The sequence below is a fragment of the Miniopterus schreibersii genome (assembly GCF_964146895.1).
Source record: "Miniopterus schreibersii genome assembly, chromosome: 9".
Classification (NCBI taxonomy): domain Eukaryota; kingdom Metazoa; phylum Chordata; class Mammalia; order Chiroptera; family Miniopteridae; genus Miniopterus; species Miniopterus schreibersii.
Window position 1 is genome coordinate 892,489 of NC_138118.1, and position 26,120 is coordinate 918,608.

At 44.8% G+C, this 26,120-nt stretch overlaps 1 protein-coding gene across 3 annotated transcripts in view; it reads left to right on the top strand.

Moving 5' to 3' along the window:
* The window catches only part of LMBR1 (limb development membrane protein 1), a 78,414-nt gene that overhangs the window by 39,226 nt on the left and 13,068 nt on the right, over positions 1 to 26,120 (top strand). For all 3 annotated transcript variants that reach the window (XM_081147781.1, XM_081147783.1, XM_081147782.1), the window contains 5 exons: positions 11,503 to 11,629; positions 12,070 to 12,138; positions 13,229 to 13,293; positions 15,303 to 15,375; positions 24,695 to 24,775. In XM_081147781.1, the coding sequence (XP_081003907.1) occupies positions 11,503 to 11,629; positions 12,070 to 12,138; positions 13,229 to 13,293; positions 15,303 to 15,375; positions 24,695 to 24,775 (415 nt within the window). The remainder of the gene's footprint in view (positions 1 to 11,502; positions 11,630 to 12,069; positions 12,139 to 13,228; positions 13,294 to 15,302; positions 15,376 to 24,694; positions 24,776 to 26,120) is intronic.

Genomic DNA, 26,120 nt, shown 5'->3' on the forward strand with positions numbered 1-26,120 from the left:
TTGTGCTGACATCCGCGCTTGTTCTTTCTCCCTACCTGTTAGTCTTAGTGGCCCTTCACCTGGGACTAGTAGTAACTCAGTTATTTGTCAGTTTTGGGCCTTTTTGACCTGTTTTCCAGACCTGGGAGGCTTTGTGGTCCCTGCTGGAGTCTGCTCTGATTTTGTCAGCAGGGTGGGGCCCATCTCTTCCTGGGGCCTCTGCTTATTATAAGCCTTGGAGCTGCTTGGGCTCCTCACAGCCTTAATGTTGTTTCAAGAAGAGCTTTCCCAGTCTCGTGGTCAGAAATTCCCTCCTGAGATTCCAAGGTGATTTCTGTATGTGTCTGAGTCCTTCCGACTCATCTGCCCCCGGGACCCTTCACGTTTGGCTTGCCATGTCTGACATAGCTCTGTGGGGCATACGGGTGAGGCTGCTGCTTTGGGCCGATTTTCCTGTGTATCTTTACTTCTATTGGGTTTTCATTAATATTTTAATTTTGATTGAAACAATTTTAGAGAAAGCCAGTTAACCCCACATTGTATTTTATATCATTCCAAATTACCTGCCAGTACCTGTGCTTGGATTACTGTGTATCATGATTAGTGTGTACATGTGGTTTATGCCCCTGCTTTAACAATTCATATACATAAACTTCCAGGTGCAGGGAAGTTGTCCAAAACTTGGGAATGAGCACGGGAGACTCTTGCTGGGTGCTCTGTCTGGGGTCCTTGGTGCTCTGCCTTGGGTCCTAGGCGCTGTGTTTGGGATCCTGGGTGCTCTGTCTGGGGTCCTGGGCTTTGTGCAGTGGGACCCAAGCTGCTTGAGCTGTTTTCCTGCTGACTCAGCTGTTTTATGTCTCCTCTGGGAGAGAGATGGCCTGCCTGTAGGAGACCCAGGGCTATACAGATGAGTTCTGTCTGACAGAGATGTCATCAGTGTCCTCCCTGTACATGAGATAGCCCCCAACATTTCATTTGTCCTATCGGATATTATCCAGTTTTGCATCTATTGGCAAGTTGATTTTAGCATTTCCAATTGTCTAAGTATATCTGGATTCTTCAGCTTTTCCTCTGATGTGGTTTTAACAAAAACTGAAACCTGTGGCTGAGCTACTGAAGGGTGTGAGCCAAGAGAGAACCAGATGCTGAGGGGCCACAGTGGCAGCAGCAGACACTTGCTTTGGTGGAAGCAGGGAAGGTGGGTCCTGGTGTGAGAGTCAGGTCAGCACTCACAGGTGTCCACGAGGGTGGGAGCCATTGAGACACCTCACCCCAGACTAGATCCACTGTCCTGAGAGGCAGGAGATTACAGAGAACACACCGGACAACAGCTCTTACATGTAAAGATGAGAGGCACTCTGAGAACAAGCAGGTGTCTGGGAGAAGCCAGCACTGCGAGGGGTACCCAATGCAGCAGGCTCAGAGTTAGTAGACAAGCAGCAGATTTCAGGGGGATTTAAAATATTCCATCCAGCATTCCAGGTGTATTTTGGCAGAAGGAAGCAAGGCCGTCTCATCCTCAGTATTGCCAGAAAGGAAAGTTCTACAGGCTTGTTCTGATAGAAAGAAAATCAGGTACAGATAGTTTCCTGGACACTTCTACCAGACGTCAGGGAACAGAGAACTCCAGTTCCATGCAGATTTGTCCAGAGACGTGGAGAGGGAGCACTCACAGCTCTGTTTCATGGGACTAGTGTAATCTTGATCCTGAGAACAGATGGGTGGTGTGAGAAAGGCACGTGGTGGGCTGTTCTTCACGAACACTGGGGATCTGAAGACATGAAGTCGAGTCCAGCCATGTGCACAAAAGATCCTCACTGGGCAGCGTAGTTCAGGTGTTCCAGTTTGTGTAACATAGAAAACCAGGGGCTGGCATTCACGTGGGGACAGTGAATGGGAATAAAATCAAGTGAGCGCCTCCGAGGGGGCCGAGGCACGCTCAGTGAGGTCAGTAACCAGCTCACCTGATGAGCCCCCCCCCCCCCCCCCGAGCCTGCAGGTGACATTGTGCTTCATGGAGAAACGTTCAAGTGTTTACTTTAAAATTTGGGAGTCACCATAGATATTTTTATTTGTAATCACCACCATGGCTGTGGTTGACCCCGGTGCAGTCAGAGAAGGGACGGGAAATGGAAACAAGCAGTGTTCACTATTCACAGGGGGTATTGCCTTTTGAAAATCCGTAGAACCTAAAGATAAATTATTAATTCAAATTAAAAAATGTAGCAAGGAAGGTGGACATAGAATTAATATAGAAAATCAATAAATAACAGCAACAAACAAAATCTATTAAACATACCTTTTATAATAGCGAGATAGCCTAAGGCATGTTGAAATATATCCAGCAAATGATATGTAAAACCTTTATGGAAATAATATATGGAAACAAAAATCTTACTGAGGGATGTTAAAGAAGACCTAAATAAATGGGTAGATATTTCTGTGTTTACCAATTTCTTTATATGGTGAAAATATCTGTTCTCAAATTATTTTGGTGATGGGCTCCCATTACCCAAACAGAGGCTGATGGGTAAAACCAAAATGCCAATTTCCTGGTCTTCATGGAAAACTATGGGGTACTCATACATGTGTTCCCACCCGCCCACCCCAAGTGGCTGTTGTTGAGCATGGGAGGGAGTGTGGAGGTTGGGGAGATGGGCTGGAGGGCAGGGTCTGGCTGTAAGCTGCACGCGCGTGTGTGCTCGCGAGCGTGTGTGCGCGCGCGTGTTCTCCAGTGGTACTTTGCAGCTCCTAGTGCTTTCTGTATAAATGCCTTCACCACATAAGCAGTGTGACACTATTACCTAAATTGTCGTGTGGCATTGCTGTGTATTCTTTTGCTCCCTAATATCCTGTATGCTTGGCTGTAGCAGTGTGATGGGTACTAACCCCAGAGATCCTCCTGCTGCTGTCTCGTTGGAGCTTGTGCCTGGGTTGTGGGACGAGCAGTAAGGTGGCAGCTGCGACAGCCTCCTGGGTTAGAAGTGCCTGTAGGACTGAGCCTCTGGCCTCAGGATGGTCTTGCTGTTATGGAAAATTAATGTTCTAGTAGAATCCTTTGTGTATGTTGTTTGATTGTTACTAAAATGGTAGATTTGTCTGAAGTGTGTTTTAAGCATTTTCCCTGCTCCCTACTTCCAGGTCCGTTTGTCTTTTGTGTCTTATTTCTGAGAGAGAGTGGAAGGAAGGGGGAGAGACGGGGTGGGGAGAGAAACTTGGATGTGAGAGAGAGATCTACTGGTTGCCTCCTGCACGTGCTCCAACCGAGGCGGGGAGAACCTGCAACCCAGGTATGTGCCCTTGACCAGGAATAGAACCCATGACCCTTTGGTCCATGGCCTGATGCTCTAACCACTGAGCAAGACCTGCCATGGCATGTTTCAGATTTTTTTGTTTTGTTTTTTAATTCTCACTTGAGGATACTTCTTTTTCCATTGCTTTTCAGAGAGAGTAGAAGGGAGGGAGGGAGAGAGAAACATCAATGTGAGAGAGTCACATTGATTGATTGCCTCCTGTGTGGGCCCTGATGAGGGGGCGGGGAGAACCTGCAACCCAGATTATGTGCCTTTCCTTGACTGGAACCGAACCCAGGACCCTCTAGTGTGCAGGCTAATGCTCTAACCACCGAGCAACACTGGCCAGGGCTGTTTCAGATTTTTGTATAAAGTCCCAGCAGTCTTTATACAATTCAGTTCTTTCATTTACATGTTGGAAACTTGCTGTATTAATTTACCTACAATCGAGGGTTTTTATTTGGCTAATATCATGAAAAACTTCTTCCTGTGAATTTGGATACAGTGCCCATCTTTGTTCAATGAAGTAGTGATGTTGGTGTTTTTATTTTAACTTAGCCTGAAGTATTTTCTGTCAAGTTTTAGTAACTTGAGCGCCTCCTCGCTTTAATTATTCTACCTGTATAGACTATATTAAATGAATATGTATATAACAGCGGCAGAAAATATTACTATTAAAAAACATTTTACTATAAAATTTGACGAAGCTTTCTATAAAGCTCTTTTTTTTTGACTTGGGACCAAAATTCTGGGTACCCTACTTTTATGATGCCTTTGAAAGCAAAGGGGGAAAGGTTTGGCTGTCCGGAGGTGCTCCTGTGAAGTTCCTCGTGGTTGACGATGATTCGTACCTGCCTTTATTCTCTGTCCTTTATTAGAGCTCCTATCCATCTTCCCAGATGACTGCATGTGCATTTGCTGCATCTGCGTGTCATGCTGAGCAAACCCAGTCTTCATGTTACTAAGAGACCCTTTTTGTTCAGTGAAAACAATGGCTTGATATTTATTTTAAATGTCCTGTGAACGCAGAAATTTTTCCCAGGCTTTCCTGGTGGGTGGAGACATAGTATATAAAGTGGTGTTTACACACCTTCTGAGGGGTCAAGCTGTCCAGGCAAAATCTTGTTTAAATGTTCATCACCATAGAAACATATCAGCGTATTGTTGGAGCTTTTGTAAGTAGGTTGTAGTTTTTACTTTATTGATGTTCGGCACAGAGCAATTAAATGTGTGATTGACCAGCATGAAAATCTCAAGAAGCAGTTACAGTGGTTTTAGTGTTTTCGCTTTGCACATTCAGCACTTGTTTAAATCCAGAAAGAAATTTACGATTCTACATGTATTTAATCTTTACTGGCTTATTTAATCTAATTTAATCTGTTCCAATGTTGAGATAGTTGTGATTTCCAAAGTAATGGTACAGAACCAGTGTAATTAACTATGCAGCTTACTTTTATTGTTGTGTGGTATCTCACTGGCACACAGTACTTTGTTTCGAGCGTGCTTTTTACTGGTACACTGAGTGCTTGTTGCACTATGATTGTAATAAAAGGGATGGAGTTTCATTACAGAAACTTGGGTTTATGGTTTTGTGGGAGGGGTCAGGGTGAGTGTTCAGACTGGGGATAAAAATGTTATGAAGTTCGTGGAGTCCTAGTGATAAGTGACGTAGGTGAAGCGTTCACTGTTGTGTAGGGGGTACAACTGTTGATGGTTAGGACAGTTCTTCTAGTTCTGTGACCTTATATTCAGGAGACTCTTGCTTTTTAGGTAAACAGTGGAACCTCCTTCCTCTGACAGCTTTGCCACTCTGTCATCTGCAGGATGTTTCAGGGAGTGACTCTGACATCTGGCCATCATTTAGCTCCATGCACGTCAGGATGGAGTAGATAGGAGCCTTCCCCTTGGGGCCTCCTTGCTCCCGATCCCGATCTTAATGGAAAGATGAGCAGTGGGCATATTTTTTGCTTATATGCCGTTCTGCTGGTGATTAATGGTGGCGATAAAAGCTCTCCCAATGCTCTTCACTCCTTTGCAGACAGATCCACATACAAAAGTTTAAAAACCTCGCACTCTACGTGCCGTAAAGCCCATGTTCTGGAGGCTTTGTGATATTTTTATGGTCTCAAGTAGGGCACTGGTAACAGTTGCCGGGTTTTGGGTACGTCAGGGAGCCAGTTGGAGCTGAATTAACAGACGGAGTTTCTGGTTATCTGTAGTCCCATCACTCCTTTCTCTCTGTCCTGAAATTGTTGAAGGTAAAAATGTGCATTGCATATAATGAGCCAGTTTATGTTTTTCTGTTAGTTTAGCTACAGCTCATACATGCGACAGTTGATTTCCAGTTGAGCTGATTTTGTCTCATTTGACCACAAAGAGAATAAAATTAACAAAAGGAAAATGTAACTGTCCCAGCCTCCCAGTGGATTAAGTCAGTATAACAGTCATTTCTCACTGCAGTTACCGTCAGCATTCCTAAACCGCACGATCCCTTTTAGCAACGGGGACGGACAGCCTGCTCAGTGGCAGCTTTTCTGTAACTGTAGATTCTCATTTACTTGTTTTAAATGTAGGTTGATAGCTGAAAACGGACAGGTTTCCTTCTGTGAGTTATTACTGTCTTTCAAAAGGAATATTAATCAATTTGAAGGAAATTTTTGAAGTGTTTATATGATTTGCCTGCAGAGGGTTTTTGTTTTTTTTGTTTTTTTTTGGTTAAGTGTTTCTTATTTGACCACTTAAGCCTGTGAATATACATTTTAGACCTTTCTTCTTGGTATTATCCATATGTCTGTAACAGCAAAAGCCCCCCTGGAGTTATATAGCTTGTTTCTTTTTAGAAAGACTGTTGTTTACATACAAGTTTTTCTAACACATACAGGGGTTTTTGGGGGGGCTTAGTTTGTAAGTATGTGTGGACAAGTATGTGGATATTTAACTCTGGTGTCACTTTCAGATAAGTTTATCGTTAGGTTGCATTTTAAATACTATCAATTTTTCTCGAGGAGAGAATATACTTTTTCTTAATATAAACAGAAGGGGGTAGTTTTTGAATTTAGTAGAGTCCCTCTTTTTAACATAAATTCTACTTAAAACTCTAAGTAGAGCTATAGCTTGTTAAGTGAGGAGGTTCCTTTAAGCAAACTGTTTGCCAAAGAATTTTATATCAAGATTAAATTTAGAAAAATGACCAGAAAGCACTTGAGAACACTGGGTATTTTATGAGATTTTGTTAGAAGCAGGCTTTTTATAGTCCACTCTGACCAACATGTTCACCACCAAGCACGTGGGACTGAACAAACATAGAATAATTAACATGAAATGAAGTGAAAGATCAGTTCCTCAGCCACAGGAGCCATGGTCTCAGGGCTCAGCCAGCGCGTGGCTGGAATGGGGTGTTTCTGTTGCCACAGGACGTCCGTTGCCAGCGTGCTCTCTGCTGTCGAATCATGAAGACTGTTTTCTGTCCCTGTAGTTACCTTGGGCACTCCCGAAGCCACAGAAGGAGGGGCAGGGCCCGCTGTACAGGTTCACATGTAGGGCACCTTGGTGGTGGGAGTGGCACTCAGGAGATTGGACGGTTATGTGTTGTTGATCTGCCGTCTGTTTCCCGGCTGTGACTGAGTGACGGGGTCCGATTTGCATTTTAGAAAGATCACATTTGCACTGAGATGTGGGCAGCAGGTTGGAGAGAGAGGGTGCAGATGCAGGACCACCAGCCCTGAGGCCAGGGGGCAATAGCAGGGGCAGTGGTGGGGGCCGTGGCAGTAGCAGGAGGAGCTGTGGCTGAGTTTGCATCTTGATTGCTCAATGGGATCAGAAGGACCAGGGCGTGTGCATGGGCACCTGCAGCAGGAAGGGGTGGCAGAGGTTCCCAAAGTTTCTTGCAAAAACAGCAGAATGGATAATGGTGGTGTTTATTGAGGCCTGTGCCACTGAAGGAGGAGCAGATTAGGGGTGAATGGTGAGTGTGGTTTTAGAGAGCAGCTGCAGGTACCTGTGAGACCTTTAAGGGAAGTGGCAGTTGGGTGTATGCATCTTGGCCTCAGTGGTAAGATTTGGACTAAAGATACGGAGCAGGAGTAGTCTGTCTGTGGAGCATCCTCATTAGAAGGGATGCAGGTGCTGCTTTGGGCTGGTCTACAGGGACTGGCGAGCCCAGGGGTAATTCTGGTGCACGCTGGAGTGTGAGAGGCACTGGTCCAGCTTGTGTGGGCATGAGCATCTAAGGCTGAGCCATGGGAGAGGGACCTCATTGAATGAAGAGGGAGAAGCTGAGTGGGGGGGCTGAGGGCGTGTAGGCTGCCAGCTGTCTCAGTGAGGCAGAGGAAGAGGCAGAGGCGAGGTCAGCAGCAGGTGAAGGAAAGCAAGGGTGAGATTAGGGTCTTGGAGCATGGAGAAATGAGTTGTGAGTCAGCCAGGGATCCGGGTGAGGATTGCTGGGGAATGTGGGGCCCACTGTGGAATGTGGTAGCTAATATTTCTCACGGTTGCGTACGTTTCTTTAACAGGGCTGGGAAGTCAGGAGTGAGCCGCCAGTGGACTCAAGAGGGTCTGGTAGACGTCAGGGGGACTGGGAATCCTAGGGTATTATTGATACCGGATTGTCATTAAAGTAGTAGACTAGTTCACTGTAGGGTCAGGCAGCTGAAACAGGCTGGTGGAGGGCACTGGGCCCGGGACGTAGAACAGGTTAGTGGGTGGACCGTGTCAGAGAGGGGGAAGTGTAGGGCAGTGCACATGGGGGCGGCAGGAGAGTGAGCTTGTGTCACTGGTGATGACTGGAGGTGGTGGGAAGGATTTGTCATCCAGGTACTTCTGTCCTGAGAAAGATGGGGCGGTTTCTATAGGTCTGTGCCTGGTGGGTGACAGAGATGGGACATGGGTATACGCCAGCATTAGAAGGCAGTATGGATTTAAATTTTTACTTTATTATTTTTTAAAATATGTTTGTATTGATTTCAGAGAGAGGAAGGGAGAGGGAGAGAGAGAAATATAAACAATGAGAGAGATTCATTGATGGGCTGCCTCTAGCACACCCCCTACTGGGGATCCAGCACACAACCTGGGCATGTTGCCCTGACCAGGAATCAAACTGTAACCTCCTGGTTCATGGGTCGACACTCAATCACTGAGCCACACTAACTGGGCACAAGGTGGTATAAATTTAATTCCAGAACACACGTGACAGGTACACTCCCCAGCCGTGGAGACTCCCAAGGCCAAGGCAGTAACTTGAGTCAGTGCGGCTCACCTTAACATTGTGTGTTCTTGGCACCTGACCCTGTGCTCAGCACGCCACAGATATTAACTCATTTCATCCTGTAACAGCCCGGCCAGGCAGGGGTGTTGTTAAATAAACCCATTTACAAAGGGGAAACTGAGGCACACAAGGTTTAGTAATTGCCCTAAGCTGTGCTGCTGGTAGTGATGGAACTGGGATTTGAACCCTTGCCATCTGCTGCTAGAGCTGGGGCTGTTCCCAGCTCACTTACTGTCTGTCTTGTAAACTGAATGGGGATGCTTTTAAAGGTTATCCTTGCGGGTGTAGTATCTTGGAAGTTAATACTTTTACAAAAAAAATAGAAAATTAAACATAACAGTTGTTCTTATATTGTCATATGCGTCCACTCTAGAAAATTTGGAAAATACAGAAAAGCACAGAATACAGAAGAAACCTAGTTCCTTGTGGCTGTGGTCCTAGCAACAGGACAGTCCCTTCGGCTGGCCTCTCAGGCTTGCTGCTCCACAGTCACCAGGACACCCTTCCTGCTTCTCCTCAAGGAGAGGGATCTGTCTCTGAGCCCGTGGGGTGTCTCAGTCCCTTCATAGCTCACCCCTTGACCAGGGTCAGCATTCGCCGGGGACCATCCCTTCTCCCACCTGCTCGAGCATGTTCACTGCCAGACCCTGGAGCCTTCTCATGGCCTCACCCACCCTGCATGGACCCTGTGTCTCCACAACATCTTTTTTGCTTCCCACCCTCGTCACCCACACCGTCCCAACTGCAGAGGCCCCGAGAAATTGGGGTGTGCACCTGCGAGCTGAGAGGTTGGCTTGCCAGGTGCTGGTTGTGATGGCTCCTGGGTCAGAGACAGAGGACCTCACAGCATGGCAGGCGCGTGAGTGTCTCAGTCCTGTCAGATCCCTAGATCCCAGCCTTGGGGGCTGCTCCCACAGTGGGCCCTTTCCGTGCTGAGGAGCCCCGAGCTTAGGCAGCCACATTATTAGAGTGGGCTGCCAGCAGACCCACTGCCCCTTGCTCTGTAGGCAACATCATCTTTGTCACACTAGACAGTAGCAGACCTGCCCTGCTTCAGAGGACGTCTGTCTCCAAGACTGTGTGCTGTACAGATGTCCTTGGAAAGGAGGACATGAGCTGTGCTGAAATGGGGGAGTCTAGGGAGCCTCTGCTCGTGAGCTGTGCAGAAATGAGGAAGACCATGAAGCCTCTGCTCGTGAGCTCTGCCGAGATGGGGGAGACCGTGGAGCCTCACCCCCGACAGAGACTAATGCTTGAAGAAAAACAAGCTTGACTGCTAAAAATGTCTCTTAACAAAATATTAGAGGAAATGTGTAAATCTTATGGAGATTAATTCCCTATATTTATCGTCATCATCTTAACACACTACACTTATGGTTACATTAGAGTAATTGTTTAATATAATAATAACATACTATAAAACACTTCTGCTTGGGCAGCGGGTCTCAGGTGTTCTGACAGCACTTATGACAAGCGTGTTACAACCAGCTCCTCTGGGCTTGTCCAGGGCCGGCAGGGGCTGTGAGCATGTAGCACACACCAGAGCACTGCTCCTTCTGTCTTATTCATAGGCTTTCCACCCAGTAGTTAATGCGGGATAGAAAGATTCTTACTTAGAAAAAACTATTGCCTAGAAAGAGAAAGGAGGGAAAATAAATCTCTGTTGAGGAGTGGTGGGGGCGTTTTGGCTCCCTGCTCGGTGTGGAAGTCAGGAAATTCAGAGTTGTTCCAAGAAGTGGGGGGCATTTGTGACCATTCCTACTTCATTTCACTGAGAAGCAGCTGCAGTTACGTGAAATGCAAGCCCCATTCACTCTGGCTCTGCAGCCTCCATGCCCTGGGCACTCGGGGAGCGCCAGCTCTCACCCTTGAGCCTGTGGTCTGTCCTGCCAGGGCTGCCCGTGCTTGGACTGGGCCACTAGGAACAGCCACTACAACTCGGAGCCATCATTCAGGGCGAGTAGTGCCCTCACCCCGGTCCTAGGACACGCCCTCCCCTCTGTCCCACGTAGCAACCAGAGCGGTAAGATCCAAGTGCAACCTGCTCCTTTAACCCGGAAACTGGCAATAACACTCGGGGCAGAGTCGAAGCAAGTGTGTTTCGGGTCTTTATTTACAACTCATACCTTTAAGTCCTTTTTAGGGCAGGAGGAAAGATTGCATGGTTTACTGATAAACATGGACGTGCCTGTAATCGTGTTGGTCGTGGTAGAGGTCGTAGGGTAGTGCATCACAGTCTCTGTGCATTTTTACAGTTCGCTACAGCTTCAGTCACTTGGGGACTTTTCAGGAACGTAAGGCTGTTTTTGTTGTTGTCTTGTCCAGTGGGCTTCATTTTAAAAGTCTGGCCTCTAGTTTGGCCCTGAGGCCAGAATTGTTTTACATTTAAAGCAGATTGTGCAGAACGAGTCTTCATTACATTCCAGCCTCATGGGGTTGGGAGGGTCTCCCTGGCGTGAAGGATGCTCCGTCTGTGGTTGGTGTACGAGCATCCCTCTCGGTCCCGCCGGCGGCTCGTGGGACTCCTTCACTGCCCACTAGAGGGCGCCGGAGGCCGGGAGCGGCGGGCTTTGCGCCCCTAGCAGCTCCGAGTTCGCCCTGCGCCTGGCTGTGCGCCTGGCTGTGCGCCTGATGGGCCTGCGTTCCCTGACTAGAACCACAGATACAGGTGGGTTAACCTGCTTCCTCGTGGAAGGTGTTAGGAAAGTAATTAGTTGTTTAGGATGATTCTGCAGAATGTTTTTAACGAACAACTTTCTTGCTTTCTTTAGAGCTAATGGTACTTTACATAATTATGAAAAATCAGTCTCAACTTTACAAACTAAGCATTTAGTGTTTTTGTCCTGCTGGTAAATGTAAATTTCCTCCCCTTCCTGAGAGATTTTATGCTTTCTGTCTGTAAATAGAGACCTAGTTGTTCATGGGATGTAATAAAATATTAAAGTCCTATCTCTGTTTATTTTTCAGGGAATCCGAGCCCGAATCTTGGAGACGCTGGTCATGCTCGTGCTCCTGGCGCTGCTGATCCTGGGCATGGTGTGGGTTGCCTCCGCACTCATCGACCAGGACGCGGCGAGCAGGGAGTCTCTGTACGGTGCGCTTGACAGGCTGGGCTGTTCCTCCCGTGGTGCCTCCAGTCATACACTCACCCTTAAACATCTGAACAGTCCTCTGTACAGGGAGCCCTTGTTAATTTACAGCATTAAGGAGTCTTTACTTACCTTTAAGGGAAATGAATGCTCCTGTGTTTCCTGTGTGCGGGCATGTAAGCAGCTTCTCAGAGTATCTTCTTGTGGTTAATTAGTTTCTGTTCTTAAAATTCCATGAGACTTTTTTTTCTCCTTCCAGACAAGTTCTGCAAAGGGATTATTTCCTGTTTTTCTATTTTAGATCTTTTTATTGTACTGTTTAGAAATTACATGGTTTAGACTCAGATAGGCAGTTAGGATGTTTACTATATATTAATTCACAGTTAGCCCCTATCTCAATGTGCAGCATTTTGGATTTACTAAAGTGCACTTACATCTTCTGTAGATCTCTGGGAGTTCTACCTGCCCTACTTGTACTCCTGTATTTCACTGATGGGATGTTTGCTACTTCTCTGTAAGTATTTTTCTGAGGTAATAGTGATAGAAAAGAGAATTTTTTCTTCTTTGTTCCAGAGAATTATGAGAAGTTTTTCTGATGATATTCCTTCACAGCTTGGAGAGTTTTAAAAAGTTGACCCTTAGCTTTTTTTCATATTCAAGATAAATTTTGATAAACTGAAACCTTGAAATAATAAGACACTTGTGTTCTTCAAGAAAAGACTCTTCCACAGGGTTGGGAGGCAAGTGGTGGGTGGGTGGGGGGAGATGCACACATGGGTGCACACAATGTGTACATGCTGAGACATACACAGACATACACAGACACACATGTGCACATGTGTAGACACGCACCCCCCCCACCATTACAACACTAGACTCTACTTTTTTTTAATCCCCCCTGAGGATATTTTTTCCATTGCTTTTCAGAGGGAGTGGAAGGAGAGAGGGAGAGAGAGAAACATCATTGTGAGAGAGAGATATCGATTGGTTGCCTCCTGCACGTGCTCCGCCTGGGGCCAGGGATTGAGTCTGCAACAGAGATATGTGCCCTTGGCCGGAATCAAACTTGGAACCCTTCAGTCCTTGGGCCGATGCTCTAACCGCTGAGCAAAACTGGCTAGGCTTAGACTAGTTTTGAATGGTAATGATAGAATTGTGTGATGAGTTTGTGGTCTTTATTTCAAAGTTTGCTTAGTTTCACAACATATCTCAGGGGTAGTATAAACAGATACATGTGGTTGAAAGGATTTAAGATTACAGTTGTCACTTTTAGATATTCTTGTCTGCTTCTCAGTTTCACTAGTACTTGAAATTCAATCTTTTCTTTAGCTGTTTTTTAAGTGAAAATACTGTTATCACTCAGCTGCTAGAGGCTCTCATGTCCTCAACCATTAGCCGTCACCTGTCCCTCATCAAGTACAGGAAGGTAACCCCCCCCCCCCCCCCGCCCCTCATTGGCAAGGCTGAAGAGCCTCCAACAGACACCAGGAGAGTCTAAAGCTGAGACAGAGCTTTCTTAAACCGTAGACTGAGTCAGCTGGGTCTTTGGGCTGGTGGTCTCTGCCTGTTCTGTTGTAAATGCTCTTTGTCCCGTCTCTCCACAGTGTGCACCCCGGTGGGCCTGTCTCGCATGTTCACCGTCATGGGCCAGCTGCTGGTGAAGCCGGCGGTGAGTATGCCAGGAACTGTGTGCCAGGACCCGTGTGTTTGTTGAGTGACTGTTACATGGACAGCTTTAGGTGTGAACCAGCCTCAGAAACAGGAGAAGAGTACTTCTGTGGGTTTATGACCCAAATTGTCGTTGTGTTTATTTTAATCTTTTTCATTTTTGGAAGCCACATTTATTTTTGCTTATAAAATATTAACTATAGGTACTCAGGTAAAAATTCTGTAGTGAGTTTTAAGACAAGATTTAGAAATATTTAAAGGTATTTTAGATGTTCGTTACTTTATATCAAATAATAACTTTTGTTTCAAAATTTACCGCATACATTTGGTTTACAAACCAGTTATGTTTTTGAAAACTTGTTGCATATTAGATCTTGTTCCTTTAATCTCAGAAGTACTATATATTCATTTTCAAATGATTTTCAGTGAGCAGTAATAATTTGTCCTTAAGTTTTTTTGGCCTCTAGATATTTTGTCAGATATTTCAAATGTGAAGACAGTTCTTAGCTGTATCTAGGAAATTTGTCACTCAAATTGCTTGCATGGATCTTCACCCCCTACAAACTCTAATCTACTAACTACTAACATGTTAAAAGACCTTTCAGAACCTGTCCTTGCCGGGTTTACCTGTAGCTACTGCCCTCCTGCCCTCCCTGCCCCCCCAGGTGACTCTAATTCTAGACTCAGCTGACCTGCTGTGTGTAGAGATGCCTCCTACCTCTCCAGCCCAACAGCGTCCTTCAGGCCAGCTCTGATGTCAGCAGCCTCCACTGCCTGTCTCTGAGCCTGGCCTCACTTTTTAAAAATATGTTTTTATTGATTTCAGAGAGACGAAGGAAGAGGGAAGGAGATAAAAACATCAGTGATGAGAGAGTCATTGATTGGCTGCCTCCTGCACGGCCCCTGCTGGGGATCGAGCCTGCAACCCAGGCATGTGCCCTGACCAGGAATCGAACCTCGATCTCCTGGATCCTAGGTTGATGCTCAACCACTGAGCTATGCTGGTCGGGCTCTGGCCTCACTTCTTTAACTAAAATAATCAAGTGTTAGCACTTATTGAAACCCTGGGAATTACTGGGTTGCTGTAAATCAATCTTATGTGAATTCTGCAGACTTCGTACCTGACGGAGTACATGGTGGGAGACTTCAGAGGGAGAGAAACAGCCGACTTTCCCTCCTCTGGTTTGTCCTCACTCCTCACATCACTGCGTTACTGGGAGAAGTTGTGGGTTTGAATTACACAGAACAGTGACACCAGCTCTGGGTTCCTTCTGGGTTTTTTCCAGAGCCAGGTACACACTCAGGTCATTTCGAGCACAGCCATGTTAGCAAAGCTGGGATGGGACAGTTGAGGGTCAGCTTTGGAAATGGTGCGGATAACGTCCCATGTGACTGTTATTGATCAGTGGTTTTGTTGTTTCTCCCTCACGCTGTGTGACAGGGAGGGGTACGTGTCAGCCCACTGTTATCTAGGTTCTGTCTGTAGGGTGATTTTAATTCACCAGTTACGAATCTTTGTGGGAAATTTCTAGTGTACAGGGATGATGTCAATGGGAAAGATTGCCTGGTAGTGATTCAGTTTGTGGATTTCTTGTTTTAAACATCGTGTAGAGAAATAGAGATGAGAAACCCATGTTGGATGAGGCGATCCTCCCTCCAGCTCTACAGTATTGGCTGGTATAATGAGGTGCTACTGTATTTAGCTTTTCTGGATGTTTAGAGTTTATACATTTGTTTGCCATTGAGAGCTGCAGAGTAATTTAATTCTTTAAACTTAAAAAATACCCAATTTAAATACATGTAGATTTTGTGGTCATCAGCTTTTGATGTGCTTAGTTATACAATGAAATATATTTATTTAATCTGTAAATCAAGTAGTTTGAGCATTTTTATTTTAGATTCCTAGTAGTCTGAATGCTAATCTGAATCACAGGCCAGAGCGCCTGCACGTTCTCATGAGCGCTGGTTCTGTGATGCCACATCATTCAGCAGCTTGCTCTTTACGTTTAGATCCTTGAAGACCTGGACGAACAGATTTATATTATTACCCTCGAGGAGGAGGCACTGCAGAGACGACTCAATGGTACGTATTCGTTTATTACACATTCAGACCAGAAGAAGCAGTTATTAATTCAAAGAAGACAGGTAGTTGAGGGGAAACACAGCTTCTCACCGCCCAGTGCTGTTGCACGAGGCCAGGACTTGGAGTGACGTGAACTTCCCAGTGAAGAAGGTTGGAAAAGATGGGTGGCATTTTGGTCAAATTCCCATGACTCCCTGACTGATCAGTGGTTATTGAGCCAGGTCAGTTCAGTTCCGGGACCTGAACTTGGCAGCTGTGCCTACTGCCAAGCCCTCCTGTGTGGGGAGCACGTGACTCCGGCTCCCGAGGTTGGCAGAGTGGCCTGCTGTCTAGTGACTATCACATTGTGTCATTTCCCTCCTGCTGACTCCGAGGTAGAGAGCAGGTGTCTCTGACCCTGAAGTGCTGACCTTGACTCTGAGGAGTGTATGGGACTCTGCGGGCATGTGGGGACCTGTTCATCATCACCTGGTGACCAAGGGTTCAGTTTTCAGTTACATGTCATTTTTGGCTTGAAATGAAGAACCAGTGAGGAAAAGAGTAATGATACACAGTGAGAAGTGACATAGTTTGTGTAAATTCGCTTTGATTTTACTTGGACGATTTTCACCTGCACACTTTTCTCTTACAAAGTGTTTTTTAATGTTGAAAACCTGCCACCAAGATCAGCTTGTTAACGAACAGCTCACTGTGTTTCAGAATCATAGTTCAACGGTAGGTATGAAGAGGAAGGTTACTCTAAGTATGAAATGTTGAGAAAGAGGAAGAAATAGACCCACTTTCTTTAATTACAAACAATTTAAATCTTCAACCCAACAGTGCAGGTGCCATTCAGAGCTTTGTTCTTGGGTGAAGGAATTCCAGGTTGTACCCGTTCTGGAGAATTCCTGTCGGTGATGCTGTGCACTTTGATGCCAATGGTCTTTAGACTGGAGCTACAAGGAGCTTTTACCCTCCAACTTTACTAAAGCTACTTTAAAATTTAAGCCTATTTAATCCAGAATTGTAACTCCAGGCAATACTGTTGGCTTTATAACACGTCATTAAAGTGGTAAATATGATGGTAAGTCTGTCTCATTTAGATAATCATGTGGTTATGTCGTAAACACACCAGATTCTAAGGAATGGAGTCCAGCAGATACCTGTGTGCGGACTGTTCCCACCTGAGCTCCCTGCTATTCTAACCTACAGCCAGGAGGCGAGGACCCAGGCAGGTAGATAGAGTGCTTCTTGAAGTAAAGAATTAGAGTCAGGTCTAATCAAAACCAAGCCAAACCAGAAACATGGCCTTTTCTCATGTTGTGGTCCCTAGTAGGAGAAAGGTCACTCCGGAACCCTTCTGGGTCCTTCGGTTCCTCCAGTGGAAAGTGGTTCATTAGGAAACACCTGCCGAGGCTAATGTGTTAGAAAGGGAGTGCAGCCAGAATGAGCAGATGACCCAGCCAGCGCAGAGGTGTCACCGAGTGGGGGTTGTGGGTGATGGGAGGCTCACGATAAATAGAGTCTTGTTTGCCATTGAGTGAGCTGGGCAGCACGCTGACTGCGCTGTGACCAGTATTCCTGGCAACTCTCCAACCAGCTGCTTGGCCAATTGCTGTAGTTTTGCTGTAGTTTTGCTGTTTGCTGCTGGTGGACTGTTTGAGGTGGGAAACAGGCCTGTAACATAGATAGTTCTAGGGCAGGATGGACGTTTGGACTAATTACATGCAGAACCATGAGCCTCAGGGCATCTGTCAGAGCTGTGCAGGGGAAAAACCAAGGGACACGAAACAGTGTTTTACGATTTTCTGTTTTAAGGAAAGTGTAGATGACAGGTTAGTGATGACGCTGTCCCCATGGGTTTACTTCATCTAGTGCTATGGGAAATTTGCTGGGCTGTAACTTACATTTTAAATTATTTTTAAAGAATGAAGTTTGAATTTTTTTTACTCTGGGCTACTAAAAAGAGTTGTAATATAATCAGTGTAAAAACATTAAAGAAAAAAGTATGACAGCAGTGACTTACCCAGAATGCACACGGAGCAGGGGACATGTGTCACGTGAGTCCCTGGGACATGTGCGTGGTTTGCTCTGAGCCCTCCTCTCCAGTGACCTGAGAAAACACGATACTTAGTGTCAGGATGCGCCTCCCTGCAGGACTAGCTCTGTTTCCTTCTGGGAGATACTGGGACTTGTTTTGGTAGTCACCGTGTCCCTGGAGTTGAATTATCGCGCTTGCTTTTTAGATCTCAGCCCAGCTTGGAGGGCACGCTGGCCTGAAGTGTTGCCATGCTCCTGCTGGCCACGTGCTGGTGCCAGAGGCTGTCTTTTTGTTAGATCGTCACCGCTTCATACAGTGTCAGGAGGGTCAAGCTAAGCTGTGTGCTGGTGCCGGTCGGCGTCCCAGAGCAGCTGCGCTGCCCCCCCCCCCCCTTTCCCCTTTCTGTTCATTGTGCATCTCCTTCCCAGTAGCACACGTGTGCGGGTGACTCAGACTCTGTGTCTCAGGCTCAGGGACTAGTGGACTAAAGAGGGGAAAGGGGGAGAATCTGCGAGAATCTATCCAGCGCTGAGACACTTGAGGAAACACCTCGGGGAAGTGGTGTGTTCCCAGAGTGGGAGGGAGCCCAGCCCCTCTGTGCCTGGTCCTGTGATGTCACCAGACAGAGGAGATGAAGTCGTGTGCTGGGGGTGGTCCTTTACCACGGAAGTGAGGAAGGAAGGGCACAGTGTGGTGATAGCGTGAAGGACAATCCCAAGGACAGAGCGTCCAGGAGAGCCCATGGTAGAGACCCCTGAAGAGGAAGCAGAAATACAGTGGCTTCTCCCTGTGGCTAAGCCCTGGAACATGAGCAGTCAGATCCCTTCTATTCCAAGACCCTGGAGAGCAGCCCGGCAGAAAGCCCGTTGCTCTAATTGCAGGGGGAGCCCTCTGTAACTCCCGCCCGGAGGAGGGTGCTACGTCATTAGCATGTTCAGTGTTTAGGTGAGGCAGGAGCATAATTGAAATAATTAGGTTTTGTGCACGTAGCCTATGGGTGTAGGGGTAGCTTAGAAGTACCCTAATGAATAGGAATTAGTTTTTGTTGTTTAAGTTCAAAACCTTCACAGTTCTTTTAATGTAATTTATTTAAAAATACTGTAGGCTTTGAACTCAACAATTTGAGGCAGCTTTGCTAGGTACTGTTTTTACCTTCGTGATAAAGTTACTGTGCCCCACTTGGTAGGAGTTTCTCTCCTGCTCGGTTCTAACCACTTTTAAAGCCTGGTCCTTATTATTAAGGGTGGATAAGATGCACGTGTTTCATTTTTGCTGTCCAGTTGTAGTACCTTTGTGTTCTGAAAAATAAAGGATTTTAAAAACCAGCACACTGACCTGTTCCTGGAACTCAGTGACCTCCTGGAGCATGTTGTCCTCAGCAGTCCCCAAGTCTTGCTGTTTACAGCTACATCAGGTTTGCCTGGTAGTTTTAGGACAATGTCAGGATCTAGGGGGTGCCTGTACTGCTCTGGAGTAATGGGTCCTGTCAGAGCACCTCCTGTCTTCACGGGCAAGACATCTTGCCAATTTGGTCATTGCTTATCTGACGTCTTTCTCCTAATGCCCTTAGCAACGTAGGAAACAGGTCAGATTTATATTATATCTGCTGCCTCACTTTCGACCTGACTCTAGGTAGTTCTTGTACAGTTGGCAGCAGTGATTCCAAAAGCACTATCTACCGTGGGCCATGTCACTGGAGTGAAAGACCTCACCTACGCCAGCCTCTGGGCCACTCAGAAAGGTTTGGGTTTGGGTGGGCTGGAGGTGATTGAACCTCAGCTTTCATCAAGAACACACGTAGCAGCCATTGTTGACAGTCGTCCACCCCTTCTTTGGCAGTCCTGTGACAGAAGAAAGCGTTGAGTAATATCTTGACTTCCTGAGCTCACAGAAAGAATATTAATTCTACCAGTAAAACTAATTAAGTGGCTTCTTCCTAATAAGATACCGACATTTGGACTCAAGGATCTGAAACAGAGAGATACTTTGTTAGAGTTTATTCAGCTTTTTGGGTCATGTAATCACTTTCTAGACAATGAAATGTGGCCCAGACAGATTTTTTGTTGCAAGGTAAGAAGATGTGACACAGAGATGTAGCTAATGCATGGTATCAGTAGATGGGGCGACTTTGGAGTAACCAAGTATAAACCAGTTTTGAGTCAGGTATTGTGTAGTCTCTGAGAGAGGGAGAAAGAGAGGGAGACTGCTCTACATAAATGGTCCAGATGTGTTAACAGAAGTTGCACTTCATGCACACGAGTTACTTGCTCAACCACAGCCTGTTTGGACAGCGGTATTCTCAGTAGTAACATGTGTAGGTATGAAGTTTGAAAAGCAACCCAGGCTGAATTCTACCAATAACTTATATCTAAAGTAGAAAAAGCCAAACTGCTACTTTAATTGTACGTTTGTTTAGTATTTTCTGTCTCGTTGTCATTTGGAGTGAAAGTACATTTGCATTTTCAGAGTTGTGCTGGGTGTTGAAAGCTTTATGTTCCTTGGTTCCTACTTGGCCATTTATTTGTGGATATGTCAGAAGTAAAAAGATGCTCTTTTTTTTTTAAAATATATCTTTATTGATTTCAGAGAGAGGAAAGGAGAGGCGGGGAGAGAGAGAGAGAGAGAGAGAAACGTCAATGATGAGAGAGTCATTGATTGAGCCTGCAACCCGGGCATGTGCCCTGACCGGGAATTGAACCCCGATTGCCTGGATCCTAGGTCAACGCTCAACTACTGAGCCATGCCTGGCCGGGCAAAAGATGCTCTTATTGTCACAAATATTAGGGTCCAAATGGAATAGGAGGAGAACTGGAGCTTCTCAGTACATGGTTGTCTCCGCGGTGGCAGTAGCAGTGTCTTTCTGTCCTGCCGGGAGGTGCTGGGGAGATTGGAGGGTCCTGGCTTTGGTTTTCACAGGCCCTCTGGGGTTTGCCTCCTCAGCCAGGCTCTGTGCTGGGCAGTCCTTGGTGTTGGCGTATGGGATAGAGACTTCACTTTGAGTTATTGGGAGTCTTGGGATTTAACAACAAAATTGTTTGCCTAAGTGATTCGAAATAATTAAACATACTTGAGTGACCTCACATTCTAGGTGACGGAGATCACCTTGGCCAGTTTAAAGTACCAAGTATAATCAAAATTTTAAGGAGTTATTATTTAGATAACAGATTTTCTAATCAACTTTTCTTTTTGGTTATATGCTAAATTAAAAAGTTAAATGAGTAAACGTTCTATTTATACTGGAGGTATCTACTTCCAAATTATGATACGAAGTTTAGGGCGCCGTGTGGGTTAGGGTGCTGCATGGGTTAGGGAGACCATTGTATTGTGTCACAGTTTTGGATTGTTTACATACCAGGCTGGAGACTTATATTTGTTTTGAGAAATACAACATTGTATAATATTTTTATTTTTTATTTACTTTTTTCTAAAGATTAAAAAAAAATGATTTTTAGAGAGGAAGGGGGGGAGAGAGAGAGAGAGAGAGAGAAACATTGATGTGAGAGCATCGATCTGCTGCCTCCTGCATGACCCCTACTGGGGATCAAGACTGCAACCTGGGCATGTGCCCTGACTGGGAATCTAACCTGCAGCCTTTCAGTGCACAGGATGATGCCCAACTCACTGAGCCACACCAGCCAGGACACAACATTATATATTTTAAATTAAATAGTTAGTGTCTGCCCTTGAACATATGAATGTCAGCCAGGGCTGTCTTGTGTATTAAGAAAACATGTAAGGACAGCTCAGTTACTGGAGAAATGCTGGACTTTGGGAAATGCTGTTATCTTGGAAGCAAAATATGAAAACATTTTCAACAGCACACTAAGTTTTCAGCTTCAGAGTAAAGCTGGGAAAAGTTGCCTTCAGCTATTAGTTTTCCTGAATCCAAAGAGACGGGTGGGGCAGGATCAAAAATACTTACTTGATCAAAGTTATTGGCTCTGAAGTCACCCTCCCCGTGTAAGGGAGATGAAAGGCATTGTTTTTATTGCACGCAGGGAACAGTGTAATTTTGAACTAATTGGTGTTGAACTGCCAGTCACCTGGGGGAATGCAAATAGATACTCTTACAGTTTCCTTTGAGGTAGTGAAATCTTGTGTGGAGGCTGGGAGGAAAACAGAGTAATACCGTTAAATTGACCTTGAACGAGCTGCCTTGTGGTTGTCCTGGAGAACCCCTTCTTACTTCCCGACTAGCCCAAACAGGTTTTGTCTACCAATTTGACTTATTGACTAGACAATGCTGACGCTGAGCTTCTGGATTCATTCTGAAATGAAGTGTTGATGATACAGTTCTGCAAGATATTGTAGGGATTTCGTTGGCGCAACTTAAGTCTGTGTGACATTCCAGGGTTTGTTTGCAGTTACCGTGGTTCCTCTGACAGCCATCATGTCCTTTGGTCACTGATGAGGAGCTTTCTGCCCAGAAAAAAGGCCCTGTTCTCACGTGGTGATGATGGGTACAGTAGGGTGGGGTGGTTTTGAAACGTGTTACTCCAGGTGAAGCCAGTCATTTAACAAAGGCAGGATTTCTCGGAGGACAGTAAGGATGTTTTCTTGATTTTAGTAGGCAAGTCAGGATTAATTACCTGCCTACTGTGTGTCTCATATGTGTCACCCAAAACAAGCACACAGCATTTCAGAAACACCGCTTTCCTTGGGAAAATAACACACTGGTGGGCATGAGTATCGAGGCTTGTAGACATCATGACCACCAGTAGGCATTTGTGTCTCTTTTCTTAATTTTAAAGTGGCAGCAGCAGTACAGTCTGTTTGATGCCTGCCCCCTTTCAGAATTCTGGACACTCACCAAATGATTTTTCTGACCTGAACTGGTTGCTGGAATCACATCCTCTATAGGTACAGGGAATGGGATGCATTTGGGTTGTATTTGTAATTAATCAGACATAGAAGCTGAATGAGCGCTAACAACAGATGCACACCCTGTAACAGGAAGAATGATTTACAAAGTAAAATGTACTGTCTCTAAGACTACTACATTCAGAGACACTTGAGAGTCTCATACCACTCTGCCACTTACTGTCAGTCTCCTTGTTATGTGGAAATATCCATTAACTTTGTAACCTAATTATTTCCCTTTTTGCTTTGGCTCCCAGAAACTCTAAACTAAATTTGTAGTTAAAATTGAGTAGTTTTGGGACACGCTACCTGAATATCTCTGTATTGTCTTCACCCCCATTCTCTTATAAATTGTATATTGACAAGTAAAATGATTAAACTCCTGTGTTCTGGGAATACCATGTAACATTCCCGGGCATTCAAGACCTCAGGCTCTCCAGGCGAGAGGGTGTTGGGTCTTTGTCTCCAGTGATGGATGGAAGGGCAGGTCTCACTTCTCCTAGGAACCTGGGCAAGACTGAAGGCTCAGAAAGGAGGCCCTGAGTTTCCTAGTCCACACTCAGCTGATGCCTGCGTGGGGGGGCTGACTTCTCCCTCAGCCTTTCCCGTTGCAAAAGGAGTGCTGCTTGCACCCTGAGAGACTCCTTAGCACCGAGGCTCCTTCCTTCTGAGTCTGTGTGTCTGTCCAGTCCATTCCCTGTCGCCAAGAACAGAAACTGCTGGGCCCTCCAGCCTGTTTGTCACTGATTGAGGGACCATCTGACCTGACTAGGTGTGCAGGGGGTAGGAGCATCACCACTCCCATGAGTTCCTTTCCTGTTTTAATAGAGTCCATTCCAGCAGCTTATAACCAGTGAACACTGACTGATAAAGGCTAACCCACAAAATAATGCCTCTATAACTTGAATCTTTCCCTTTGTTTCTTATATGTAAGTAAGTAAGATAGGTAAAAACTAGAGGAAAGTGGAACTTAAAGTCCATAAAACAGAATTTTAAGTTGAAAATCAGTAACCTAAAGAGGGTCATTATGTACTGATAGAAATTGTGATTCATAAGGAAGATATAACAGTCTTGCAGGAACAAAACAAAAAACACACAATTACAAACATAATAAAAAAACGAAAACTGAGAGTGCCTCCTGAAGCACAATTGCAGTGGGGGTTTTAATTGTTCTGTGTCAGAATTAAGCAGATAAGAAAGAACATGGAGCTGGACAGACCCTTAGAGAAACAAGCAGAAAACTGGAGTAGGGAAAACCCCCGTGTTGGGTAAACATGAAAAGATGCTCGACCACATTTAGGGAAGCGCATGTTAAAGTAACAATAAGAAATGTGTTTACAAATCAAATTGGCAAAACTTCAAGAGTGACAACATCCAGGGCTAGGGAAGAGATTGGGAAATAGGTATTTTCAAAGCTGTTGGTAGAAATGTAAATTACTATGATAAATTAAGCTGTTCCAATAAATTATAGTATTTGAGGAGAAGTAGCCCTTAAGTACCTCTTATATGTCAGTGCTCACACCCTTTTAATCAGCAGAGTTTTGGGAATCTGTCCTTCAGAAATAACAAAGCCAGAGTGTACTGGGTGTGCATTCAGGACTGTGAACCACAGCGTTGTTTGTATGGCATAAAACTGAGGGAAACTTGGCTGTTCATAAATGGAATGACTTTGAATAAAACTGAAATATGTCCACACTCTGGAATATTACTTAGCTGTTGAGGACTCGTCACTAGGAGAGCAAGCGGCAAAATAGTGCGTCTGATTGGACTGATTTTTATCCAATAAATGATGAAACCCGCAGGTAAAGTGTATTTGAATGTGTGCTTGCATCTGACTGTGGGGCAAGATGTGGGCACATCGACCATACTGTCAGCCATTGTCACTGTAGGAAGGTGGGATGGCGAGAGGTCTGGACTTTCTTTTACTGTATAATAAGCATATGATACTTTTATAAGTAATACAAAATTAATAATAGATCAAATTAGAATTTTATCAAAGTAATACGTTTTCTAGGAAACGTAGTGTTTCATCAGCAAGAGCTTGGAAGTTTTTTTTGTTTTTTTTAAAAATATATCTTTATTGATTTCAGAGAGAGGAAAGGAGAGGGAGAGACAGAGATAGAAACATCAATGATGAGAGAGTCATTGATCAAGCCCGCAACCCGGGCATGTGCCCTGACCGAGAATCGAACCCTGATCGCCTGGATTCTAGGTCGATGCTCAACCGCTTAGCCACGCCCGGCCGGGCAGAGCTTGGAAGTTTTAAGTGATAAAAAATGGATATACTTTTCTGTGAATCACAGCAGCATTTTTTTCGTTCTCAATGACCAGGATTTGCAGTGTGTTATCTTTATATTTTAATTGAATGTGAGGGCCACCTGTTCTATACTCTTTAGGGGTTCTGTTGTTATACTTCTGAAATATTTTTGCTTTCAACAGGACTGTCTTCATCAGTGGAATACAATGTGATGGAGCTGGAACAAGAACTTGAAAATGTAAAGACTCTGAAGACAAAATTAGGTACATTCCCTCCCTTCCCCTTGACTTGTGTGCTGGCCTTGATTTCTTAATTATAGACTTTCCTGTAGTCTGAAATATTAAAGAAATTATGAAATCTTTAGTTTATGTTACAAGCTTTCAATCTGTCCAAAGCCATCGACAAAGACTGTGCTTTAGTTTGGGGAGAGGATACGAATGTATTGACTTACTTTTTGTTTTTTTGTATGTGTACAAATTGACTTTTCAAAACTTACTGATGCGGAAAGGTGATGTTCCATTGTCTTTTCACTTGCATTATTTCAGACAAGCAATCACCTGTCATCCTTGTCCTTCAGTGTGTCTATCTTTTCAGATCTCCTCTCCATCATTGATTTAGAACAATTTTTTTGTGATGCGCCTTTGAGTAATTTTATTTATGTTCCTTGTCTTTTGGGTTCATTGTTTTTTGTTTGTTTGTTTTGTTTTTACCTGGGAATGTGTAATTTTCATCTAATGTGGAAAATTTTGCCATTACTTTCCAAATATTTTTTCTTCTTCCATCTGTGCCTCCCTTTCCAAGGACTCTGATTTCATGTACATTAGCTCATGTAAAATGGCCCCATAGCTCAAGGATGTTCCCTTATTTTCATGTTTTTTTCCCCTCTGTGTTTTTCATTTCAGATAGTTGTATTGCTGTGTCTTCATGTTTACTAATTTTTCTTCTGAGTGTCTAGTCTGCATTTAATCCCACCTACTGTATTTTTTTCCTCAGACACTGGAGTTTTTATCACTAGAAGTTGTTTAGGCCTGTTTTATATCTTCCATATGTCTGACATCTTTAATTTATGTACTTTAACTTTTTGAAAATATGGGATACAGTTACAATAATACTTTTATGTGTTTGTTCTAAAAAAGTTTCAATCAATGGACTTACTGTATTTTTGTGCTTTTTTGCACACATGGCAACTTTTGATTGGCTACTAGACACTGAATCTTACACTGTTTGGTGCTGATATTTTTGTATTTCTGTAAGCGAGGAACTTTGTTTTGGGATGCAGTGAAGTTACTTGGAAACAGTTTGATATCATCAGGTCTTGCCTGGAAGACTTGTGAGGCTAGGCCAGAGTGACATTTCGTCTAGGGCTAATAGTTCCCTGCTCCTGAGGCAAGACCCTTCTACGCACTCTACCCAGCACCCCAATGTCTTGGGGAGCAGCATGATTCTTGGCCCTTTGTGATTGTTGGATACTGTTCCTTCTACTCATTTTGGGTGGTTTTTCTTTATCAGCCACTGGCTGTTCTTTCTTTACATACCTGGGCTGATCATTACCCTGCTCCAGTCCTTGGAGTTCTTTCTTTGTGCAGCAGTCTCTTCTCTGGCGCTTTG